The sequence below is a fragment of the Leptonotus elevatus genome, chromosome 19 (genome assembly GCF_054856555.1).
Source record: "Leptonotus elevatus isolate MCC_2025b chromosome 19, RoL_Lele_1.0, whole genome shotgun sequence".
NCBI lineage: Eukaryota > Metazoa > Chordata > Actinopteri > Syngnathiformes > Syngnathidae > Leptonotus > Leptonotus elevatus.
This window is the reverse complement of record NC_141257.1, coordinates 3,580,353-3,606,482: the sequence shown is the minus strand read 5'-3', so window position 1 is coordinate 3,606,482 and position 26,130 is coordinate 3,580,353. Positions and strand designations below refer to the sequence as shown.

The 26,130-nt window shown below is 41.5% G+C and overlaps 3 protein-coding genes across 7 annotated transcripts in view; 1 reads left to right on the top strand and 2 right to left on the bottom strand.

Annotated features, from left to right (window-relative positions):
- The window catches only part of grhl2b (grainyhead-like transcription factor 2b), a 30,031-nt gene that overhangs the window by 263 nt on the left and 3,638 nt on the right, over nt 1-26,130 (top strand). The window contains exons 1-9 of one of the 3 annotated variants that reach the window (XM_086062167.1): nt 14,980-15,060; nt 15,687-15,799; nt 19,873-20,062; nt 20,218-20,285; nt 20,360-20,696; nt 21,625-21,683; nt 21,770-21,926; nt 22,321-22,432; nt 25,155-25,249. In XM_086062167.1, the coding sequence (XP_085918293.1) occupies nt 14,995-15,060; nt 15,687-15,799; nt 19,873-20,062; nt 20,218-20,285; nt 20,360-20,696; nt 21,625-21,683; nt 21,770-21,926; nt 22,321-22,432; nt 25,155-25,249 (1,197 nt within the window). In that variant the 5' untranslated portion in view covers nt 14,980-14,994. Of the gene's footprint in view, nt 1-14,979; nt 15,061-15,686; nt 15,800-17,631; nt 17,788-19,872; nt 20,063-20,217; nt 20,286-20,359; nt 20,697-21,624; nt 21,684-21,769; nt 21,927-22,320; nt 22,433-25,154; nt 25,250-26,130 lie in introns of those variants that run through there. The other 2 variants (XM_086062168.1, XM_086062169.1) reach the window with 2 other exon arrangements.
- Nucleotides 1,344-8,520, bottom strand: LOC147157522 (14-3-3 protein zeta/delta-like). Of its 2 annotated transcripts, none has more exons than XM_086062176.1 (6): nt 8,355-8,520; nt 5,852-6,162; nt 4,595-4,718; nt 3,582-3,745; nt 3,400-3,495; nt 1,344-2,698 (listed from the first exon to the last, which is right to left on the bottom strand). In XM_086062176.1, the coding sequence occupies exons 2-6, from the start codon at nt 6,146-6,148 to the stop codon at nt 2,600-2,602; spliced, it is 780 nt and encodes a 259-aa protein (XP_085918302.1). In that variant the 5' UTR covers nt 6,149-6,162; nt 8,355-8,520; the 3' UTR covers nt 1,344-2,599. The 2 variants fall into 2 exon arrangements, with proteins under 2 accessions (XP_085918302.1, XP_085918303.1); XM_086062177.1 differs by lacking the exon at nt 8,355-8,520 and adding an exon at nt 7,716-8,229.
- Nucleotides 11,064-17,635, bottom strand: znf706 (zinc finger protein 706). Of its 2 annotated transcripts, XM_086062180.1 has the most exons (4): nt 17,568-17,635; nt 17,312-17,399; nt 12,110-12,255; nt 11,064-11,778 (listed from the first exon to the last, which is right to left on the bottom strand). In XM_086062180.1, the coding sequence occupies exons 3-4, from the start codon at nt 12,242-12,244 to the stop codon at nt 11,683-11,685; spliced, it is 231 nt and encodes a 76-aa protein (XP_085918306.1). In that variant the 5' UTR covers nt 12,245-12,255; nt 17,312-17,399; nt 17,568-17,635; the 3' UTR covers nt 11,064-11,682. The 2 variants fall into 2 exon arrangements, with proteins under 2 accessions (XP_085918306.1, XP_085918305.1); XM_086062179.1 differs by lacking the exons at nt 17,312-17,399; nt 17,568-17,635 and adding an exon at nt 13,334-13,613.

Below are 26,130 nucleotides of genomic sequence, written 5' to 3'. Positions count from 1 at the left end.
ATAGTCTATATTCCATGCTGTAATAAGTCGGAGCTACGTATTTTTATATTTTAGAAAATTCAAAAAAATGTTTCCCGACAGGAAAATCCGAAAGGAAAATAATCAAGATAATACATCCTCATAGGAAAGCAGTTGTTCCTCAAGGCCTGCCATCAAATCAGAATTGGATCATTGGAACGGCAGTGGTGTCAAACAGAGAGAGAGAGAGAGAGAAAAGGGGCAACAAATATATTCTGTAGCATTAATCTAATTTCAGTTCTCGATCTGTGTAGAAGCTTGTCTCGGACCAATTCCCAACAGCAGCCCACCTGTTGGGAAACCACTACATTGACAAAGGTGTATAGATTCCGAACATCTGGCAGTTTTGATATTTTCCCAATGCAACGGTGAAAGCAAACAGTGTATTGTATTGCTTTTGCCAGTGACTAGCATACACACCAGGGAGATTGTTATAGTAGTCAAACGAGTCACGACATTTCATCACATTTTGAAATCAAATATAATCCTCACAAATCAATTTACAACGATCCAAAGTCCAATGCTTTTCAATGGGCAGAGTGTCCTTTCACCTAAGACAGCCTTTTTGACTTTGACAAGAAGAAGCCAGTGTATAGGTATCTACACCGAATTACAAATCCACTTTTTTTTTTATACATTAGCAAGTGTTCTCGCTTTTCCCATTTAGTTCTGTTCAAAAACCGCAAATATTTACACTTGAACTTTAGCGACACCCAGTGGCTCCATGATGAACCGACGCTCGAATCAAAACAAACCCTAACGCGTTTGTTCAGACTAACGTTAGATTCAGTGGCATACAAGAGTAAATATGTTATTTATACATTTAATGATTAAAAAAAAAAACTTGTTACAGGCTGAAATTAACCACGGGAAGGCAGTGTTGTGGCACAAACGGCGGCCCCAAGTACGTAAGTCGGAACACTACGGACGAACACTTCCGGTCCATAATTAGACACTCAAACGAAAAATAATACATTGTAGCGGTTCGTTCGTACGTTTTTGACGTCGTATGCCAATGCAGCCGTAAACAGTAGTACTGTGTCATTTACATCACGTAGCTTTTTACTAAAATCAACCTAAATTCAAAGTATTGGAATAAAAATAAAACTTAATTATACCATTACCATATACTTACACATACGTTTGTTTAAATAAATCTGAATCATATTGTAATAAATATTTGTGACTAAACCATTTTAAATAATGTAATGTATACATTAACAGCATCTCCAGCTCACTAGCGACACTTAATGGAAACAAGCGCTTGAAAGAAAACATGGGAGGCCGTTGTGAACACAAAAAGAACAGACACGTGAAGCACGACATACTTGGATTTAATATTTTAATTGGGCTCACATGAAAGCACATAACCAAATAACGTCTTTAGAGTGCCACCTGCAACGTTTCAAATCCTGCATCCCATCTTCTTTTTTTTTTACCCACCATGATTATAAGAAACCAGCACTAATTTGTGTCGACTAAATAGTCCAAAACGCTGCTTCCTACAGTTACTTAGCAAATTAGCATCAAATTTGACTTCCAAAAAGGACGGCGCAAATGCTTCACCTGGTTCAAGCTAAATTCTAAGCAAAATCAAAATGAAAAAATAAAATAAGTGCTAGTTTTAAAGCACACCTACCTCTCACGCCATACTACGAGAACCACATACATTCCTGGGGTCAAGAGGGGAATAAAATACACACAAAAGGTAATACAAAATAAACACCTGAATAGAAAAAGTAGCAAAACAAAGTTACAGTATCAGGCCGTTTGTTTTAATCAAGTTGTTCACTTTGTTAAATACGCAAGATATAAACTGAAGAAAAGTCAGCGTGATGGAACGTAACCCTCACAGCAAAAAAATTACCAAAAGATGGACAAAAAAAAAAAACGAGAAAAAAGTCCATTCACACAGAACCATAGCAAGTATGCTGCTTGAGCGCAACTAGAACCCACTGAGCCATTGTGACGCAGTCATTGTGGCGCATGTACCATCCGTAAAAAGTAACCGCCGGGTGACGTGAAACGTTCACCACGGTTTAACTACCAACTTGGTCAGATGAAACCTGGATTTTTATTTTATTTTATTTTTTTGTAAAACCGACGAAATTCAGACGATGGTGACCATTTGTGTTTCATTCGATGCGTTTCATGGTGTTTTTGTGGACCAAGTGTCACAACAGTTCAAGTAAAAACATACAAAGTATCAAAATATAGTTTGAGGTTTGTTTTTGTCCTGTAACGATGGCAGCTTGCTACCACAAACGACGGTCTAATTTGGAACTAAAAAAAATAAAATGAGAATCGGGACTAAACTACACCGGAAAAAAAAAAACATCTATTTTGTTTGACACATTGAGTAATGTTTAAAAAAAAAACAAAAAAAAAACCACGTTTTTTTTTCTTCCAAATCAGTGGAGATGTTCTTTCGATGAACAAACACATACTGTACTTTACACACTGTGAGTGGAGCGTAAACATACATATATGTGCATGTATGAGCACACGCACAGCCACACACACAACTTAGGCTGGTGAGAGGTAATAAAAAAAAAATATTTTTTTCATCTTATGGAGGAGTTCAGTTTTTGTCGGCCTCCGCTGGCTCTGGCGCTGGCTCTGGCGCTGGTGCCGGCGCCTCTGCCTCATCGCAATCTGCCTGGACGTCGGACATCCACAGCTGCCATAAAAATAAAAAAAATAAAACGTAACAGGTCAGACACATATGTGCTGAGTCAGAGTCAAATACCGCGAACTTCATGTCAGACGAGCAGGAAAATGGGACATTGCTCCGACCGCTCCTGCCACACCCGAAAGTCTTATGACTCACCAGTATGCTTGTGAGCAATGCTATGCAGAAACTAATGACAAGTAGTCTACAACTGATGAGATTTATGTGCGGAGGCTCACATTTATTAAAAATAAATTAATACAAATGGCTTCAAATCAAACATTACCCCCCCCCACCACCACCAGTCCATATTAGCGCCCGACTGATTAATCGGACAATATTAGTTTGTAAAAATAGGTCAAATAAATAATTAGGCCGATTTTTTTGCAGTTTTCACACTAACATAATGACGCTCATTATTAATGTTGGCACACAACAGTAAATATGACACTCACACCATCATGATTTTTCTTTTGTCATTTTTTGCATCCTAATATGTTAAAATAGACGAGACGTGGAGGTGTATGATGTTCTCTCAAGCCTGCCCCCAAAATGAGCTTATATAACCACAACACTGTTCTCCTTTGGAGATAATGACACCGCCTGAGGCACCGTGACGGATGTTTTCATTTCATTACGATTGGTAACAAGTGTCAAGGGGCAATGAGGAAAAAAATTAAAAACATGGAAGAATCGACAAGGCAACTCACAGTCAGATTGTCGCGAAGCAGCTGCATGATCAAGGTGCTGTCTTTATACGAGTCGCTGCTGAGCGAGTCCAGCATTGCGATGGCATCATCAAAGGCCTGGAAAGCAAGATAACCGTACACAATTTGTTTACAGACTAACCTTTAGAAGAAAAAAAAAGATGGCAGAAGAGGGAGATTGTTACCGTTTTGGCGAGCTCGCACGCCTTCTGGGGCGAGTTGACGATCTCGTAGTAGAAGACGGAGAAGTTGAGTGCCAGGCCGAGGCGGATGGGATGAGTGGCATCCATTTCCTTGTAACTGATCTCCAAGGCTTCCTGGTACGATTTTTGGGACTGATCGATGATTTCTGTCGGGAGAATGGCGGGCAAACGCTACATTCAAAGCATCACAATCACAGTCTAGACATTGGAAAGCCGTCTGAGCATTTAAAAATATTTTTATACTTCAGACTAAGGGCAAAAAGGTACGTCAACCCCCCAAAAATGTTGGGAAAATAATGTTCTATGCAGCCCCATTAGTCTAAATATGGAATTCTGGTTAATATTGTGTTAGTGGAATATGAGTTAAGCAGCAAAATCCAGCTGTTTTTATCCATCTCAGGGAGCGGCCATTTTGTCACTTGCTGTCGACTGAAGAAGACATCAATGTTGCTCAGGTGACAACCAATCAGAAAACAGGTGAGCTCTGAATGGTTGGTGACCGAGCCCTGAGCAACTGTGATGTCATCTTCAATCAACAGCAAGTGGCAAAATGGACGCCCCCTGAGATGGATAAAAATGGCTGGATTTGACTTCATAATGCATATTCCAAAAATGTTATGTTTAGACTAGTGAGGTCACATTTAACATATTGTCAAAGAAATCTTTAAAGTTGACTTCCACTTTAAGAAAGAAAAATGCTGATATCAAAAGTTCAAACCGCTTGAGCATTTATTTGCAGCACACGAGTTTTCAGTCATAATATTGCACACAAGTAGGATTTCAAATATATGCTGATACAGCTTTGTGGCAAGCTATTTAAGTATTCAATATCCTACTAGTGCACCGAGTTGTATTACTACTACGGACAAAGTGTTTCAGTACTAGGACCTTAAACTGGATGTCAAAAAGCTCAACCGACTTTGAATGCAACAGTTCCCGAGTATCCAGGTTAGTCGCTTGGAAACTGAATAATGGCTGGGGGCGACTTGACTCACCGGCCTTTTTGTCTCCGCTGGCCACCTCAGCCAGGTAGCGAAAGTAGTCGCCCTTCATTTTCAGGTAGAAGACCTTGCTGTCAGCAATAGTAGCTTTGGGAATCAGATGTTTTCCCAGCAAGTCCTGCGAGATGGAGGGAGGGCACAAAACAGTTGAAGGCCACCTTTTGCGGCTTACGCGGTTTTTTTGTTGGCACTTGCGGAAACCGGCAACCTCACCGGGTGACCCTAACCGGTTGAATTACACGCGGCGCAAAGTAGACAAGGTGCAGCCATTTAGTGCGCTCTCATTTTATGCAAATCCATCCACAAGTAGGTCTGTTTGTGCAGCTCACACTCTTCCTTTAAAGAAAATACCGTGGTTAAAGTATTGCTAATTCTGATTTCACTGCTCTACTTACGTAAAAGTGAAAAGTGTAGCCTAAAAATGCGCATTTGCACAGAACTAAAAAGGTATTGTATACTACTCGTGATATAAAATACCTCACTAACTTGCACACCGCTTATAAATGAAAAGACCAGAAATTTTTAATAAATCTTGTAAATCAAGGATACCATTAAAAATCCTAACTGCAGTTGCCTGTACGTCTAAAAAAAAGAAAAAAGAAAAAGAAAAAAGATTAGCTTGCGTCTTCATGCGCAGGTGTTGAAATGCGTATTTTGACAAAGTACAAACGTAGAGAATACGAAGTCATCAGAAAAGCAAATTCTTCAAACTAGATACCACAGGGCGACCCACCTAACACGAATCTGTACAAGCCAGAACACGATGTTAAAATGAACCCATGCTCAAAAAAAAAGACTATAAATCTAAAACCAATTCTAAAATGCATACCGAAGTAAGTGAGATGCACTATATAGCTCATCGGCCAACGTTTGTAACTTTCAAAACATCGTTATGCTTGGACTGTCGTCAAGGACCCCCCCCCCCCCCCCCCCCCCGTACATTCAATGGACTTCCTCTGTAATCTTGACCCGTGGCGGACCCCTGCCCATGAATGGAAGAATTCCAAGCATGGTGCCTATTCATTTGGAAGGAAAATGGGGCGGAAAGCTGGAGGAGGCGTGGTTTGAACTGCCTGTAAACTATGAAACGCTATAGTAACACATATGCGGTTTTAAATTCCATTAGTCAGCAAGACACAAAACTGGTGGTATCGGCGCGGTGAATGGAGTCAAAGCCGTTTTAGTTGTGGTCCAAAGTGTCATTGGCTTCCTCATCCTTTACCAACTCGTAAGCAAGCGCGAGAATCTTACCAGAACTTCCTTACAGATGTCGTTCAGCTCCGTCTCGATCTTCTCCCTGTACTCTTTGGCCTGGCTGGCCTTGCTGGCTTCTTCTGACTTAAGCTCCATACTTGACACCACCCTCCACGAGGACCTCCGGGCGCCCACCACGTTCTTGTAGGCGACGGAAAGCAGGTTGCGCTCCTCGTTGTTTAGCTCGCCGGGGGTCTGCTCCGTCACGAGCTTCATGGCCGCCGCCATGTCGTCGTAGCGCTCGGCCTGCTCGGCCAGTTTGGCTTTCTGTACCAGGCTTTCCTTGTCTGTCATGGCTCCTGCGTGGGCTGCGGAAGTATATTGGGGGGGGGGGGGGTAAGGAAGGAAGGAAGGATGAAGGAGAGTCGGCGAGGAGAAAACAAAAGACACGAGATTAGAGAGGCAGGAGAGTTGCCGGGTTGGGTGTGTGGGGGAGGGGCATCTCGGATATGATCAAGAGTGAAACTACGATGGATAGCAACTCACTTGCCTTCTAAAATACCCAAAGGCCATTAAATTAGGCAAAGACCAATATATAAAATGGCCGGCAGGTAATCAGTGTGGCATTCTGGCCCTTTTCAAAGTCGTTGCTGCAACAGAGACTACATCCTAAAATCTATTTCAAAAACATACAAACGTGATACAATTACTCAGACAAACTATGAAAAGCCAAATATCTTTGCTGGTTAACACACTCAATAATCACTTTTAAGTGCCTTTTAATGTAGCACCCCAAATCAGGCGAATAGAGCAAGCATAGATCTTGACAATTTAGACTACATTTGCAGGAATAGCAAACGCGACAAACTTGTGAGAGCATTTGTCATGACCCGCCATTATACAGTAAACCGTCATCTACTCAAGGATTCTTCTGTATAATATATTTAAAAAAATATATATTCACACTTGTCTGCACTCTTTCTGTAACAAACCCAAAGATGCCAGATGATAGCAGACAGGTGTGTGATGGAAGTTTCCAGAAGAGATCAGACAAGCTCACTCTTAAGGCCTTTTCACGCTGCACTTAACACGCAGCGTGCGGTTAAACCTATTCATTGCATATGTGCTGCAAGGGCGTGCGTTACAGTGTGATGTGCCCTGAAGTTAAAAAAAAAAATAAAGAATAAAAAAAGATGTCGTAGTGATGTCATAAGACATCCAATAGGCAGGTGCTGGCAGAGTGATTTCAGAGTGCTAATAGCAATAGACCAACCAGCAAGAAAAGCCTCCCTGATAACTTCCTGGTGGCTTTTATTGGGAGTACAAATTCCAAATGCCACCCATCTTGCACCAGGGCACTGTAGTCCTTGCACACTGCCCCACGATGATCACTTCAACTTGACCAAATGTGATTTCCGTTTATCCTAAGCTTTGGTAGCATCTTAGGGTGTTACAGAAAGATTTAAAAGAGGGAATATGTCGGGGGGGTTTTAGCTAATAGCTGAGGATATGTTCCACAGAAAAAGACAGGAAAGTACCATGATGGTGAATTGCCAAACAAAAAAACGATAAAACCCTAGGGTTAATTTAAAGCAAACCACAAATGTAATTTTACCAAAAACCCACTAACATTTAACCTTCATATTACTAATCTGTTTGATTTGCATATTTGCTTAATTTAGTACAGCCTCGGGATAGTTGACTGACAGAAAGAAAGAAAAAGGCTTAAAAGTAGCACACGACTGGCGAGGACCTTTCCTCAAAATGGCAGCCGTCATTAGTGCACAGGTAAAAACATGTACCCGACGCAAATGTAAGCCCCCCAAGCGTCTCCCCTGCGGACTTTAAAAGAAAAAGAAAAAGAAAAAGCTTCGAATTCGCGTACCGAGCGAAGGAATGAGAAGTTTAAACGTCGTCTTACCGTGAGACTAGAGACGACCGTCTTAGAAAAGGAACATTTAGAGTCAAAATGGCACTACGAGCCAGTGAGTCACATCCACCTGCGCCCTTCTGTGGAATGTCGGCTAACCAGGTTTCGCGTCATACACACCTGCACACAAGGAACCGACAAAACTACACACCCAACCCACCGGGACGAGTATGGAATGTCATATTTTAACATTTAAAACACATCCGAGTGATTTCTTGTAAGGAATTATTTGTACTGGTGACCTCCGTGGGAACTGGAAATAAAAGGAGACTAGCTTACATGTTCGCTAGTAAACGCCCTTTTTTTTTTTCGCTTCCCGGAAAACAAGTCCGAAAAATGAGCCGTAGCTGGGTTAAGTCGTTCATTTCGATTCGATCGAGTTAAGATTGATAGCAAACACGCGAGGAATCGTCATTTTGCGGCTAATAGGAGAAAAATGGAGGCTTCCAACGCGGTCACAGCAACCAGCCGAACAATGAGCGAGCATCACCGCCGCGGTTCTCCATTCAAGCGAATCCGAACCCTCCCCCCCACAAGCCCCGATTGCGTTTTTACGACCCCGCCCGGCATCGACGGGGAAATGGCCCCGCCGTCGGTGCGCCGGAGCGGGGCTCCCCCAGCACGACTAACCTGTGGTCGTCGTTAAAACGGCGCTTGTGTCTTGTTTCCTGATTCCCGGGCCGCACAGCTGATGATCGCTCGCTCGCTCTCCCGCTCGTCCACGGGGTTTCCCTCCAATCAAAGCAGTACAAGCAGGGTCGAGCTGGGACGGATGACGTCACGGGCCGGTTGCCGGGGCAACCACAGCGAGGAGGGAAAAATGGCGAGAAGACGTCGGTGAGGAACTCGTTTTAAGCATTTACTTAGGTTTAAAAAAATGACAGAAGGTGGACTTTTTTTTAATTGTAGCTTTTTTTTTTCCTGGCATGTTTCCTTATTTCCTTCTGTCCATCAATGTTGCTTTTTATTGCGTCCATTTTTCTTTCTTCTGCTTAAAGAAGAATGTTCTATGTAGCCCCACTCGTCGAAATACGGTATTTTGGTTAATGTTGCCTTCGTGGAATATGAGTTAAGCAGAAAAATCCAGCAGTTTTTAATTAATATCACAGGGCGGCCATTTTGACACTTGCTATCGAGTAAAAATGACATCACAGTTGCTCAGGTGTCAGGTAACAACCAATCACAGCTCAGCTTCAGAAAACAGGTGAGCTGTGATTGGTCGTTGCCTGAGCCCTGAGCAACTGTGATGTCATCTTCAGTCGACAGCAAGTGTCAAAATGGCCGCCCCCTGAGATGGATAAAAACGGCTGGATTTTGCTGCATAACTCATATTCCACAAACGTAATATTAATCAGAATGTCATGTTACACTATGAGGTCACATATAACATATTCTTCTCAAGAAATATTTAAGGGTGACTTCCGCTTTAAAAGGTATTCTGCCTTCCTTTCTGACCTCTTTTCTGCCTTCCCTCCTTCCTTTACTCTGACTTATTTTTTATTTATCGTTCCTTCACTTAAACCTTTTCTGCCTTTTTTTCCATTTCGTAGTGGTTTCAGCCACTTTTTATGCCTGCCTTTCTGCCATCGTTACATCATACTAGTTTTTATTCTTCCTTCACTTTAACATTTCTGCATTCATCCTTTCCTTCCCTGGTCCTTCCTTCAGAGTCAGACCCACTTTTTGGTTTTGCTTTCTAACTTTGATAATACTTTTTTTCTGCCTGCCTTCGTGTTTGAAGTTTCCATCATTCCTGTTTTTTCCTGCCTTCCCTCCCCCTTGTATCCTTCCCTCCTTTGGCACCTCTTTTTGTTCACCAAGCCTTACTTTCATCCGTTCAATAAAACATACTTTCCTGCCTTTATCTTTCCTCGCCCTCATTTATTTGTGACCTCTTTATTTCTATCCTTCCCTTCCTTACTTCCTTCTCTCATACCTACTTTTTCACCTTCCTTTCTGACCTCTTTTCCTGCCTTCCTTCACCGGAGCCACTTTAGATTCATAGTAAATCCTGCCCCCACTGAAACCAACTTCTCGTATTCCTTTATCTTTTCTTCCTTTGCTTAAACCTGATTTTCTGCCGTCGACCTCACACCAACATTTTCTTCCATGTCAGACCTCCTTCCTTTCATTCTTTCCTTTCCTCGGACCTGCTTTTTTTTCTCATAGCCTTTGGCTTGAACGTACTTTTCTGCATTCCATCCTTCATTCCCTCCTTCCTTTTTTGTCACACCTGTTTTTGTTCTTCCATCCTTCCTTTTGTTGCTCAAACCTGCTTTTCTGCTTCCTTATTCCTTTTCATGCTTTTTCTTCTTTCCTTCCTAACGTCCTTCCTTCCCTCCTTGTCTACCTTCCTATTTTTCTGTCCTCAAGCCCAAAATGTCGGTGATGTGAAACAGAAAACACTTCAACTTTCGATGACATAAGTAGAACGGCTCTTAAGTGACGAACGTGGGAAATGATGCAACATTCATCAGGTTTTGCCAGTGACGTTTTGGGTGGGGTTTCAAGTTTCTCCGAGTGAGTGGCTGGCGATGAACTATTTGAAATGACTTTTAAAAGAAGAACACACACGAGCTATTACCGAGACAACCTCCTCGCTTGAATTCAACATTGAGCTCGGTATTGTGCAGTTCCCACCAGGGTGTGTCTGAAAATAGATGACCTATAGCTGCTGGGAATTAATTCTTCCACCTCATTAAGACAGTTAATTTCCTTTTGCGCCTCATTTTTGCACCCATTAATTCAGCCTGCTTTCAGACTTTTACACGTTTGAGGTAAAAATCAGCATTTCAGATACTTTTATCCATCCATACAATTCAAAAATATTTCATTAAACACCTCGTACTGTCAATTTGTGCGCGACTCTGCAAAAAAAATAAATAAATGAAAAATGGTTTCTTATGATGGTGGCATAATAATCTCGTCACAATCCCAAGATTGCAGTGAGCAGTAAAACTCGTCATGCGGTTTTTGCCCAATAAAATTATACACGGCAATATCGATTTATTCATTATCTGTAGCGCTTGTCTTCATTAGGGGTCAAGGGTGAGCATCAAACTGTAACAGATGAAATGCGGGACCCAGCAAAAAGCTTTAAGCGTTAGTAATTAAGATTATAGTATATTGTTCTTCTGTCCATCAATTTTCGATAGCGCTTGTCCTCATTAAGGTTTTCACTGTATGCTTTTGGAACAGTTACATTTATTTGAATGTGAACCTGAGCGTGAGAATTGTTTCAGACAGGAAGGAGGCGTTTTGATTCAGTTGTTGTTGTGTTTTGACTCATTTCCTGCTGCTGCACATATAATAGTAGAAATAAATTCAAAGAGGCACATGTACCACAAAGTAAAATTTAATAAAACACTATAATACATAAGTGAGCATACATTCCAGTTCCTGACACTTTCCTGTAAATTGTTAAATCTTTGTATTTATTTTTTTAAAGTAGCAGCCTGGCCGATTAGTGACGAGCCAACATTGAGGATTAGGATTAGCGAGGTGGAAATGAATACAGTGTTAAACGACGACGCGTGAGGAATATGATCCCTCTTACGACGGTGAATGGATTCATAATAGCAACAATTGTCGTCCTGGTCACAACTAAACCACGTGCAATCCCCCCCCCCCCCCCCCCCAAAAAAACCAGGTCGAACCCCGGACCAAGAGTAGCACTAGGAAATAGAAAAAGTTAAATCGTCACAGAAGTGTTCGATGATGGCTCAGCATGACAATCATTCCGTGTGCATGACATATCAGGAAGTCTTCATTTGTCACCCGGGGGGGGGGAAAAGGATTCAGGATTAGTTTGACTTCCCATTTGGCGACGTCACTCTTAATGTTAAAAAGAAAACAAAAACAAAACAAGAAGAGCGCAGAGCTGGTACGAGAGCGGCCTCCAGGAAGTCGTTGTCATCCATGTGAGAGGGGAAGGGGAAGGTTTTTTTGTTTTGTTTTTTTATGCCTCCACATCTTCCAGCTCAGGGGGCAAAGGGCATTTGGGATGCTTGCTCTCAAAGTGCTGCTTGAAGGTTTTGGGGTCGGGCATCTGGGACTGCGGAGAGAAAAACAGCCAGATCTTATTACTGCAGTGACCGTCAACAACAAACGCTTTCAAATATCGAATCGAGGGGGAAATATGGCGTTAAAGTCCCTGTTAATTGAAATGACTTGTAAATTTGTCAAACAACCCTGCCTAAATTTGAATGATTAAAAAAAAAATTCACAAAGTATATAAAATGAGGCTTCAAAATCATGACAAATATTCGTCTCGCATCTTTTTTTATGCCTACACGTAGCTACACACCAGCCCTGATGTGTGACATTTTTAGCCCTACTGTCATGGTATGAAGGGTCAACCAGCGAATTAAAAACAAAATACTCACTCGGCACACAGCGCAGGTAAAGACGAGCGCTGCCTTGGCCGCCGTCTTCTGGTCGTGCCCTTTTGCTTTCTTCATCTCGGCCTGCTTTTTTGCATTCTTCTGTTGCGACTGGATCTTTTGATGTCCACGGGCCATAGTGGTCAAACCTAGCGTGAAATAAATACAGGTATTGTTTATTATACTCATGAAAAATGTATTCGCTACAAATTATTTCTTAGTTCATCTATGACAACTACATAAGTATGAAATATTACATGAGACAGGTGAAGGGTGAATTAACCAGCGGTGAGAGTAACTAAGAAATACTTGTGTGTGTTAGCAAGCACATTGGTATCGAGACAGTACATTAAAAATGACTCAATTATTTTATTATGCCAACGATATGTGCCGTCTTGGGTGCGCCCCACTTCTCTTGCCAAAAGTGTCCAAAGGTGTGAATGTGAATGTGAATGAGAATTTTATGTCACTCGTTGCACTGGTTACCTATAAGTGCACAGTTTTGTATAATTAACAAGTAAGTGACCTACTGGAAGTTGTCTTTACTAGTACATGGACCTTAAAGTGGATATAAAGGCTAAAAGGGCTTTCCCTGTGTGGCTGTATTATAGCGAACGTTCACTGATGTCGAATGGACAAACTGACCAACATATTTTAAGACACAACCAGTGGTAACTTTAAAATGGACGTTTGCACCCAAAAATGCTGTTTGCTCAGTCTATAAATAGTCCACTATTCCATTATTAGCCAGGAACGAAATCAGTCTTGCACACAATTGATAAAAACAACCAAACTTGTCTGATACGATAGAAATATATTTCGTGCATAATGTGAACTTTAAACGAGTTAAAATAACCCGGTTTTTGCCTGTAATCTGCTTTCATTTTTTAGTGTTGCATTTAGGAACATATTGGAAAATTAGTTAACGTCCACTTAGCATTCGGCTAACACAATCTGACAGTCAAACGCCGCGCGTTCTTACAAAATACTTGAACGGGATCATACTTAAGACGTCGAACGGTCTTATAAAGTAATACATGTGCGCCCGATATGACAAATATTGACAATTGGGCATAATGGAGCAGTGATTGTAACGTGGAATAGCATTCCAGTTAGCCAGCCCCCTCTCATTCGGCAATGTCTTAGGCATTTCCTCGGCGCTAGTAAGACACCCTAGCACGCTAATGCTATGCTATTTTGCACATTATTGTAATGTTTTAAACTTACCTCCTATAAGGAGTTTGTCAACGTGTCGTTCTCACGGACCTTAAACAAATAACGTGACAGCTGCTAAATTCCCACTGACAAGATGACGTCGCTGGTAGATTCAAAGACTGTCGTAAATACAAGTGTTATGGATCCAAATGTCTAAATTTAACGAACAAAGGAAAATATCATCATGACCTTATGTATGAATCTTTTCAAATCCCTCTAAATAAAGGCGACGGTTCAGTTTCAACATTTACTCGCTCGTAAAACCGCCATATTTGCTCGTTTTCGGGGATGTTCGAGTGAGGGTGAAGTCCCCATCGAGAGCGATGACGTTGGCGACGTTGCCCCCGCGTGGTAGAATGAGGAAGGTACGCATTTTCGTGCTCATTTTTACTACACAACACTGAATAAAATAAGCCGTGTTGAAAATAGATGGAACACTTTTTTACGCATTGGATTCAAATGTGTTACATGTTTTCTCTTTAAATGTGAATAAATGTCAAATAAGAGTTTACCATCATTTAGTGTACTGGTGTAATGCATTACATATTGTGGTAAATGAAAGTACTTTTTCAGGTTAATTAATACTCTAAATTGATAGGCGTGAATGTGATTGGTTCTGTCTATATGTGCCCTGCGAGTGACTGGTAACTAGTCTAGGGTGTGACCCGCTTCTCTCGCCAAAAGTCATTAGGTTAAATGAAGACTCAAAATTGTCTCGAGGTGTGAATGTAATGTTATTTTGTCTGTCCCTATAATTGGCTGGGATAGGCCTCATTTAACCCATGTTCCTAATGACGACAAGAATCCAAAGCATATCACATCATGTTAACACAAGTCAACTGAATCATGTCATGACTGAAATCTTATCCCGGTGAGAAACATTTCCAGCCGTCCACATGTCCTTATCACCTTCCTACTACTTTTTTTCTATTATAGGAAAAGTGAGATGAGCCTTTTGTGAATGGGAAAAGTGTGTGAGGGGAACGCCCGAGTGGCCCGCAGGCGCCTTGCTGTTGTGCAGGGACTTGTTAGATTACAAGACCCAGGGTGGGGTTGTCAAGCCCCAGGGGGCCGGACAGCATGAAAGCAAATCTTCCAGGTGTCAGCGAGTCAATAATTGCGGAAAATATCTCGTTTCCAAGATTGGGACGACGGCGACGACCGTTATTACTCACGGACAGCCGCCATATTTGATGTGACAAAGTGTAATTTAAAGCTTCATATCATGATCTTCTTGAATGAGCACAACTACCCGCAATATAAGTGAAAATCCACGATATAGACAGACCGTTTTTTAATATTTAGTTTTACCAGGCGTTTATTTACTAAGTCGGTTCTTGCTTCGAGAAGTATTTGTATTCGTTTATGGGCAGATTTGCCACATCCAATATGGCGGAGACGACGGCTTAGCGAGTCAAGCCGCTGAACTTGACAGCATGGACATGCCGACTAAATGACCACGAACACGTGACAACTTTGCTACCAAACTGGGTGCATTTTTTGTCGCTTTCAGAGCCACCGTACGCTCCCCAAATCCACGTTACCACTTCAGCTGTGAAAGGCCATCGCATCGCCCGTTTCCCAACCGTAAGAGGAAGCTGCCTTTTAACCGTCCTCATCTGACACTTCCTCTCCTTTCAGCCTTCTGTTTCCAACCGACCGGTTTTGCCACAATGTTGCCGGACCAGTCGAACCGTGCAGCACGGCGCAGTCACAACAACAACAATCCGCCCGATGTGGTATGCTTTGGATCGGAGTGGGATGACTTTTGTGCTTGAGGGCTGCATTTAATTTGCGGAGGAAAAAAACAGCTAAATTATTTCAACAAATAAAATTGTGTATCTTAATATAATTTATGATAATATTTTTATTGTATTATTTATAAATCATTTAGCTTATTATTTAATGTGTTTTTAAATATTACTATTGCTTTATATCATTCCAGACAGTAAACAAATAAATAAAATATTGATAAATAATACTATAAAATATGAATAGATAAATAAATGCAAAATAGATTTGAATTGAGCTAAGACGGGAATTTTGTACCATTCAAATTTTCCAATGAATTCACTACAGCCCTCAGAGGGGAATGATGTGGTATGCCTTGGAACATGAGCATACATATGTCAACTGTCGACTCAAAACCCTTCATGGTTGTCACTTGTCAGTGTGAGTGTTAATGGTTGTCTTTCTGCCCCTTTCACGTCGCCTGAAAAGTCGGCATTTTCTCTCTTAACTGGAACACATAACATAACTGCCGTTTTAAACGCACACTCATTTTGGATCGCCCTTTGCGCCTCGGATGAGGCAATTTTGCCGCATATCTGTATGAAATATTCTCTCTCCTTCTGTCCATGTATAGGACAAATCATCCCATCTCACCTGCCTGCACTCGCTTGGGGTTCTGGAGCTGCCAAATGGGTTGACTCCCAATCCAGGGGCCAAGTCCGGACAAGCAAAAAAAAAAAGTGTCTGGTATGTAGGATTTTCTTTTCTTTTTTTCCCTTTCACATACACAGAAGGCAGGAGGAGGCATGGGAACGGGAATTCTTGAGCGTCTTGGTAGCTGACGTCTCAGTCTTGCCCGTGCCTGCTTGGAGTCGCAACGTCTCAACTGTCACAATGTCACATGGCAACAACAGAGTTCGAGATCGGAAACATATTGCACATCCTCTTGTAATTGTGGCTGTGTTCACAATTGACCACTCACATTCAAACTCATATTAAATAGGAGTCAGCACAGACCTGCCACCTTTTAAAGTGACTTATCAATCAAGTTCAGATGTTCTAGTAGGGTTTTCCTGACATTAGGGTTTTTTTTTGGGGCCCATCTGTATGTTCTAAACATCAAGTTTTCCCGCCACAGCACTGGTTTACTCGAGCATTTGTTATCAACACTTTCATCTCCACCTCGCTCTCCTTGTGTTGTGTTTGTGGGCCGAAAAGGGACTCCACCTGTATTTATCTAGCGCACACAACACAGAGAGCGCCGCAAAGGCCCCAGCTGCTCGTCCAACAAATGAGACGAGTAGAACATGTCTGTATCTGACGAACAAACGCGCGCGTGCACGAGGGGATGACACACTAACGGTTAAACTGAACCTAGAATGTTCTTTTCCTTAAAAAACAAACAAAAAAAAAAAGATTTCCATAAACGATCACCGGATACTTTCATATGCAAATGAGCGCCTGTCTTTTTGTCCCGTCAACAACTTGCTAGCATCCAAACCGTTTCATAAAAATATATATATTAAAAAAAGACAAATAGAAATACACTAAATATAAAAAGTTTACTCTATTTTCCCTGTTACTACTTCTCATTTATTGATACTGGCTTGTGAACTTTTCAGCTAAATAAACAGAGCTGAATTAGCATTGAGGTGGTGATTGTAGGAGCCAAACATGCACCTGCATTGTTTGCTGTTGGCCTGACTGATTCCAAACACTGCGATGTGGTCACACAATGGCTTCATTAAGGGGACAATGGCATTGTGTCAACTAATGACAGGCCTCCTCCCTGCCCTTTTTCCCTTTACTCTGACGGGGTGGGCAAACTTTTGAGCCCAAGGGTCACGTTTGAGTTTTAAAACGGATAGATGAGCAGGCTAATTGTATTGTTCCTAGTAAATGTATTTATAATCAATTGAACAATTACAGTATACAAGATATAAAAAAGTCTACACACCCCTATTCAAATGATTGTGATCAAATGAGACCAAGACAAACCACTTCACTTTAGTATGTTGCGATAGTTTTAAAGTGCTTAATTAATAAAGTTGAGTTGAATATTTTTATTTATTTTTTACTTTACTTACAGTTAATTAATAATTAAACTTTTTAATATATTGCTTTATTTTTTTTTACTCATAGTTTAATTGGTTACATAAAATAAATCAGTTAAAAATACTTGAAGAAAGAAATTAATACAAAAACTATCCAAACGAATGTTCGGTGGTCCTTGGAGCGAGGGAGAGGTGGGATCTTTACCTGCTCTTCCTGGGCTCTCAGCCAATCAACAGCTAGCTTTCTTCACCGGCCAGCCAATCAGCGGCGACCTCACCTTCCCCTCGTTCGCCTGTGAAAGAATTTCCCAAAGCTAAGCGATTAAGCGACGCCAAATACAAACATCGTCGCGTTGACGTGAATTAATCATGTTGGGATCGTGATAAAGTGCTAAAGTCGACTTTTGTGTACGGAAAGGGAGCGGAGGCAGGGTAACAAAACAAAAAACCGCGGGATTTACCTGCCTGGAAGAGAGACGAGAGGGTGGCGGTGCGGGGGTGACAGGAGGAGGGGAAGTTAAAAAAAAAAAGCAGTCGGAGAAAAAAAAGAAAAGTAGACTTACCTGTACGCCAACTTCTGCCAACCCGCTCCCTCTTATCACCTGCTCCGACTTGAAAGTCCAGTTCCACCAGGCACCAACCCGGGGAGAGGAGGTGAAATATGTCACAGGAGACAGACAAGTAAGTGATCTCGCCTGCGGAGACGATCTTTGATTCTCGGACCCAACTGGGGATTGGGGGTCCCACTTTTTTTTCTTTTTTCTCTCGCTTTGGACTCACTTTTGGGGGAAATCATTAAAAAATACTTGTTGCATTTGAGGAATAGTCGCTTACTAGTCACTTTGCATCACTTGTAGGTCTTTGATGATGTGAAGTTATGGAGGGAAATGTAAACGAGGGGAGCTTGTTTTGGATTCGCCGTTTTTTCTTTTTGACCAAAGGAAATACCTTCAAACATGCATGGACCTTTTTCTTCTTCTTCTTTTTTTTTTTACTTCAATGTTTGCATTTTGCATGACACTGCACCAGTCCTACGGCTTTGTGTAAATAAGCACATTAATAGCGGGTGATTATTCATCACAACGAGTAATGACATGGCATGTGCCGTTAAAACCTCTCAAACTTGTAGTATTGAATTATTTTTCATTTAGGCCTGTAGGCCTGCCTAAATGTTTGTAAAACTTGTGAATGCAATTTTGGCATTTAATTTGACTTGAGTTGTTTTGTACATGTATTTCCTCAGCTACGTATGTGCATTGACATGCACTCATCACATGTAAATGTCTTATGTAATTGGTGATTAAATTAGCTTGATTTGACTTAATGACTTTTTGTCTGCAAATTTATTTTATTATTATTCCTGGTTCTGCTAATAACGTACAATAACTTATAACCACTTAGGTTTATAGGTTAGGCTAAATCGTTTTTTTTCCCCAAAATTGATACAACTATGGAGACAATTTTATTCTTACCTGAATACTCATTTATAAAGAAGTTTCATTTATAGTTAATTTTGCTTGTTTGTATTTTCTGTACGTTTAAAAAAAAGTAATAATATTTGTAATACAGTATATATATATATATTTTTTTTAAAGTTACAATATTTGGTTACTGTAACCTGAACCTTTTTTAAAATTTGAATTATTGGTTAATATTGCTCTTTAAAAAATATTATAATAATGCAAATAATGCAATAACAATGTAATATTTCATGTTATGTTTTGTAGAAGAATGCTTGTCATTTTTTTCGCATTTATAGAAACATATATGTAACACATCATTTGTTGCTTATTTTTTTTAAATAATTCTAACCTGAATACTAATTCCAGTTAGCAAACTAAACGATGGTACATTTCAAATTGATGTTGCATGCATCCTACGTTGCAATTTAAGAACATAAAAAACATCAAACACAAAAGTTGAACAAAAGTAACATAATCTATAAACAATGAAACAAGAATAAAGGTAATAAAAACAAAGCAAAAAAACACTTTTAAAAAAATACATTAAAATAACGGCCATGTGGTTGCCATGGTGATATATTAAAAACAGACTCATTAAGAGGTGCATCAAATGCGTCATTAGCAGAACGTTGTTGTGAAACTTGCAATATGTCCTGCTCATGCTGTTTCTCATTTGGTTTAAGTGTTATCGGAAGGTGTGTGCGGCCAAGGCGCGACCGCTAATACGCATCTCGCCTTGTGTAACATTTGCCGGGCGCCGAGTTGACAAGCAGCCAAACTAAAGATGTTGTGACAACACGCCTGTTCAACCACTCTTTGTCATCTTTACTCCTAAAGTGGGAAAAGGGTTAGGGTTAGCAAACATAAGCTCCTTGCACGTGACACAGCCCAGAGCCAAGATCTGAACCCGCAACCTCTCAACTGTGACAACTGTGTTGCTTAGATGATGATCCATTTCTGCTGAGGATACGTTGCTAACCAATTCAGCAGCGCAGAAGACACCCTCTGATGATGATCTATAGCTCCTGAGCCCTTTCCAACTATGTTGCTCACCAAAACAGCAGCACGTGCTGAATCATATAAACCACTAACATGATGATTAGGATACAATTTCACTTTTATCCTAATGTCCTTATGCTCCCAACCTGCTGTTCCACCATCGGCCTGTAGGTGGTTAATGTCCACTTCTCCTGATGACCCCTTCCCTGTTTAATTTAAAAGTCAAACTTGGTCCTTGTTCTGAAATCCCTGCCAAGCTTTGTTTCATAAAGTAACTGTGGTGGTCTTTGTGGTGTCCGCCCAGCAAACGTCTCGTGGTGGTCGTCCCCAACGAGAGCTCCTTCCCGGCGGTGCGGCGGTCATACACCAGCGAGGATGAGGCGTGGCGCTCGTACCTGGAGAACCCACTGACGGCCGCCACCAAGGCCATGATGAGCATCAACGGCGACGAGGACAGCGCCAACGCTCTGGGCCTCCTCTATGACTACTACAAGGTCAAAATGTTCAATTACGTTACGTTCAATAAAGACACATGAATGGTGGGAAAAAGTTTGAAATGATTTGGCATATGAACAGGGGTGTGTAGACTTTGTATATCCACTGTAAATTGTAAGCTGTATAATACAAGTCTGTCCTTGTTGCCTTCCAGGTTCCGAAAGAAAAAAGACTCCTGACCACTCCCAAAGTTGCGGAAGTAACGCAAGAGCAGGAGAAAAGGTTGGTAAACTCGCTAAATGGCTAAACAAATAGTCGTCTTTTGTTTCTGCCATCGCAGTTATGTGTTTGTCCAGGTTGCCTAGCAACCCCAACGGCGTTGAAGCCGAGGCGTTGGACAACCGCGTCCAGGTCCTCAAGTCGGTCCCCGTCAACCTGTCGCTCAACATGGAGCACCCGGGCGGCCCCGATTCGGGCGGCGCGCCTTCCGCGGCCCTGGCCAAGGCCGATTCCTACGCGCCCGTCTACATGACGACGGGCGCCGGGCTCCACTACCGCGTGGACGGCGAAGAGGCGTCGCGAGTGGTCTACGAGCAGAGCCCCTACGAGGTGACCACCGTCAGCCACAGTTCCTACGTGAAGGAGGACCAGCAGAGCCCGCCGGACAGTCCCTTTGACGAGGACAGGGACGCGGTGAGCAATGATTCAGTCGGGAACCTGCCCTGGAATTTGCCCAAAATGGCTGCTTCAAAGCAAAATGGCAGACTCCCTGTTACATTTCAAACATGGGCCTTTGAGACTTTTTCATACATCCTGTCATGTTCGACATGTCCACCAAGTTTGGTGTTGAGTAGTAAAACTGGTGATGGGGCAAAACAAAATACAAGGCCTACTATTTGCTCAAAATGGCTGCTTCAAGCCAAAATGGCAGACTCCCTGTTCAATTTCAAACATGGGCCTTTGAGACTTTTTCATACATCCTGTCATGTTCGACATGTCCACCAAGTTTGGTGTTGAGTAGTAAAACTGGTGATGGGGCAAAACAAAATACAAGGCCTACTATTTGCTCAAAATGGCTGCTTCAAGCCAAAATGGCAGACTCCCTGTTCAATTTCAAACATGGGCCTTTGAGACTTTTTCATACATCCTGTCATGTTCGACATGTCCACCAAGTTTGGTGTTGAGTAGTAAAACTGGTGATGGGGCAAAACAAAATACAAGGCCTACTATTTGCTCAAAATGGCTGCTTCAAGCCAAAATGGCAGACTCCCTGTTCAATTTCAAACATGGGCCTTTGAGACTTTTTCATACATCCTGTCATGTTCGACATGTCCACCAAGTTTGGTGTTGAGTAGTAAAACTGGTGATGGGGCAAAACAAAATACAAGGCCTACTATTTGCTCAAAATGGCTGCTTCAAGCCAAAATGGCAGACTCCCTATTTAATTTCAAACATGGGTTTTTGAGACTTTTTCTTGCGTCCCACCAAAATTAACTTGTCCATCAAATTTAATTCCAGTCGCTTAATCTGGTGTCAGGGGCTAAATCTTTTAACTTTCCAGGGTGTAAGTGAAAAGCTCAATTGATATCAAATGTCTCTGTTTTGGTCTTTTTCTTGCCAGAAGTACCACACGCCGTCCTCACTGGCGTCAGACGACTTCCTGTTCCACCATGACGGAGCGTAAGTCACCCAGTGTACAAATGAGGGCATTATTTTTTTTAAACCCCTTTTGTTATGATGTCTGACGAGGCCTGTGATGTCGCTAGCGAAAGTTTCCAATACACGCTGGACGCCACCCGCTCGTTACGGCAGAAGCAGGGCGAGGGCCCCATGACCTACCTGAACAAGGGCCAGTTCTACGCGGTCACCCTCAACGAGCTCAGCACCAACAAGCGCCTACGACATCCCATCAGCAAAGTGCGGGTGAGTGCCTTTACAAAAAAACGTAACAATGCCAGTGTCTAACCTTGGTTGTAACAAGTTCTTCTTTGACCAGCCAATCAGAAGACAGAAAAATGCTGATGTCAACGAGGGCCAGAGCTCTGGCCCTGTGAGAACAAATGTGAAATCTGATTGGTTAAAAGGAAACCATCCATTTGCTAATATTGTCGCACGGGCCAGCATTACTGATTCTTTGGTTGCTACGCAGATTGCATTGGCATGGCAACACAATAAAGCTGAAACCTGATTGGGCAAAAAATAACACATCCACATAGATGTACTGGAACCGGAAATATGAAGATTTTCTACCAGCACTGCTTTTAATTGACATCCAAATAATCGTTTGCCCCCCCCCCCCCCCCCTTCCATTCCACAGAGCGTTATCATGGTGGTGTTTAGCGAGGATAAAAACAGAGACGAGCAGCTGAAATACTGGAAGTACTGGCATTCCCGGCAGCACACGGCCAAGCAAAGAGTCCTGGACATCGGTGAGATGTGTTTGATTTGTCCTTAATTCCGATGCTGGAATGCACTCAGCCCGTAAAAAAAAAAAAGAAGAAGAAGGGCCACACTGAGAGCAAACATGCCCCCACCCTGCTCAATGCCTGCTGGCCTTCAGGCCAAACAGCCGCCATGACACTCACACACCTGAGGAATAGTGAATTGTTGCTGGAACAACTCCACTATGACTTGTCGATGTGTGCGAGAGGCTTGTTTGTGTGTTTGACAAGCTCGGGCCTGCTAACACCGCGAAAAGTTTGCGGTATGTGACACACACACACACACACACATGCGTACACGCATTACACGCACACGCACACGCACACGCACACGCGGCTTGTCAGGACAGGGAGCGGAATGTGAAGACGCACGGTCCGTTAAAAATAATGACTTTCCAAATCGACATCATGCGGAGATTCATATTTGATCATCATTTGGCGCAAACGCACACACATGGGCACACAAACATTGACTCACGATGCTGCCCAAGTGTGTCAGCATGACTATTAAAACACTTTTCAGGCTTTTTTTTTATGAAAATTAAAGCAAATACAATTATACAAGAGAGTTTAATGCATTTAAAAAATATATATAACTGAATCCTTTAATTCATCTCAATTTTATTTGAGACTTTTTTTTCGTGGTTTTTCATTTTAAAATCAATTTAAAAAAAATGCTAATAGTCTTGAAATAAAAATAAATAATAAAAATAAAAAATAAAAAATTCATATAATTTTGTAGTTAAACTTGTAAAACAAAAATGTTCTTCCATCCAGTATTGAAATGCAAAAGAAAACCCACAAATATGTTTATTAATAACATGTTTAATTGAACATTTTCTTATTTCTTAGTTTCTTATTGTTTTGTGTTAAATTGTTAAAACTGTTGTTGTGGGGGACAGTCTTCAAACAATGATATATTTGTTGAAATGCACATTTTCCTATTTCATATTTGTTACTCTTATATAAAATTAGAGACAAATGAAACATATAATATAATTATTTCGCATACATTTAAAATAATCATTGTTAAAACGAGTAAGAGTAAATAAATAGGAAGGGGCTCTTTGTCATCTTTATCTAGTTTTGAAATAAAGGTCTCCATGAGGAGAGAGCAAATTTCCTATTTAAAATATATGTAAAATAAAAAGAAATAGATGCAAATATTTTTTTTTAGAAAGATTAAAAATTTATCAAATAATTCATTAGCATTTTAGCTTCTCTAAACAGTAAAGATGTGTAAGATTGCACTAATTATTCAATAATCAATCCCTGCTGAGATTGTTCTGTTAATCTCGCCACCAACTGAAATTGGGGCGTAAACATAGCCTCGATTGTCGGGAAGCATCCGGCCAGTCAGTTGGCTCAATCACTGGCGGAGTCGCGACCCTGCACCCTTTTCCTCTCGCTGGGTGCAACCCGAAACCGGCAGGAGATCTGATTTGAATAGCAGCGGAGGAGGGTGTGTGCGCGTGTGCGCGCCGGTGCCTCTGGGCCACGTCACAGAATACATGAGCTCATTTAAAAAGGGGGCGTGGGTGATGGGGGGGGGCACTACTTGTTTCCTCTCTCCATTGTGCACCTGTTGCGGAACAAGGAAAGACTTGCATACATGTTGATTCCTTCATAACAATATAATCGCAGTCACCAGATCTCGTGAAAATAGTGGTTCTGTGGAGTGAAACAATTGATTTGTTAGAAATATTAGTGTGCGACTGCTCAGTCACCTCTTCCATACAGAGACCCTGCAAAAGTGCCATATCGGAGACAGCACAGGACCCAGAGTGTCTATTTGCCTTTGCATTTCGCACAGAACCTAGCATAAGCAGGATTTTACTACACTTGGAAAAGTGAGCCGTCACAGAAGCGAGGGCATTCGTCTGCCTTTCACACAGACACTAGTAAAAGAAGGATATTCCCAAATCTAAAAACTGCTGCATCATGACCACCTTCCAAACAGAACCCGGCAAAAGCAGGATATCATTACACATGGGAAAGTGAGCTGTAACAGAAAACAGAGCATTTTTCCACCTTTCACACAGAACCTGGCGAAATGCAATCGCAAAAGTGACTCACTACCACTACCTTTCTTATAGAATCCTGCAAATAGTGCTGCATCTGCGCCTCAGCAGAAGTCCAGCTTCGTCTTTTACACAGAACACAGCAAAGGCAGGATATTACTGCACCGGTAAAAGTAACGCATCACCCAACCTTTCACACAAAAGCCAGAAAAATCAGGATCTTAGCACAAATAATAAGTGAGCCATAACACGCCTTTCACACAGAAAACATCAAAAGCAGATTATTGCTGCCAGTATGAACAGAAGAAGACCCAGAATTCATCTACCTGTTTCTTTCCCACAGAACCAAGCAATAGTGCCGCTTTGAGCTGTAAGAAGCTAGCTTTTTTTTTTTACAGGCTGTGTGAAAGGGGTTACTTGCTCATCCATGTAAGAGAATTCCGGAGACACTCCTGTTTGCTGTCCGACTATCAAAAGGTCTCCTGAGCGGCAAAATGTTCCCTCTGGCGGCCTTTTTCAAGCCAGAGTTTGTTTGTCCAGGCCAGATAAGGCCTTTATCTTCCCAAATTGAAGCGTGCGGCGTTGGATTGCTTATCAGGAACAAACAATAGCTACCTGCACGTGACTTTTAATGACCACTCTGCGTTTTATCTTTTTCTTTTTTTTTTACACTGTGATTCTTCTCCCAGCCGATTACAAAGAGAGCTTCAACACCATCGGCAACATCGAAGAAATAGCCTACAACGCCATCTCCTTCACGTGGGATGTCAACGAAGAGGCCAAGGTAAGAAAAACGAAGGGAAAAAAAATGTTACTTGCGCTTTCCAACCAATCAGTGGACGGAAAAATGCTGACATCATCAAGGGTCAACTATCTGGCTTATCTGGGCGGTTAAAGAAATATCATTATCATTGATAATGATAATATTGTTTAAATTGAGCCAGCACTTCTCATTCTGAGGGGCTTTGGCAACACAGAGGCTGAAATCTGATTGGACAAAAAAAAAAAAGTACATCCATGTATCAAAAGTGGCACAGCCAAAAGAAACGCTAGAAAATTCATGTTATTAACATTTCAACCCCCTGCAAACCGGTCGGGTATGTTTACCCATGCCAGAGGCGTGTCGGGAAATTAAAAGAAGCAAGGCAGGTTTTTTTTTTTTTTTGCTGATTTGGCTGTTGGCAAACAAGCGCAAAGTGGACAAATGATGCAAGAATTGACTCATCGGTAGTACAAACAACACAACGCGAGCTAGAGGTGATAAATTACGAACACTCAAGAAGTATAATGCTTTATAGTAATCCGCGTGATGCTAATTGGCCATTTATTAATTTTTGGAGATATAATTAGCAGTTAGCATGCTGTTAGCAGTTAGCAATGGTAATTATTGGCTTGTGTGTGTCAGACTTTTAGCCTGCTAGCAAAATATGTGTAGGCCTACCAGCCTGCCACTAATTTAAGGTTATATTTTAAAAACTAAAAAATGTGACACCATTAGCCTACAATAGCTTGTTAACAAGAAAAATTTTAAAAAAAAGTACAGCATTTATGTAATAAAGTCAATTAGGTCATGACTAAAGGGTCGGCGAGTACTTGCGAGCATAATACCATATTTAGCACAAAATACATATATTTGAGCTAAAGTTATGACTTAAACTCACTCAA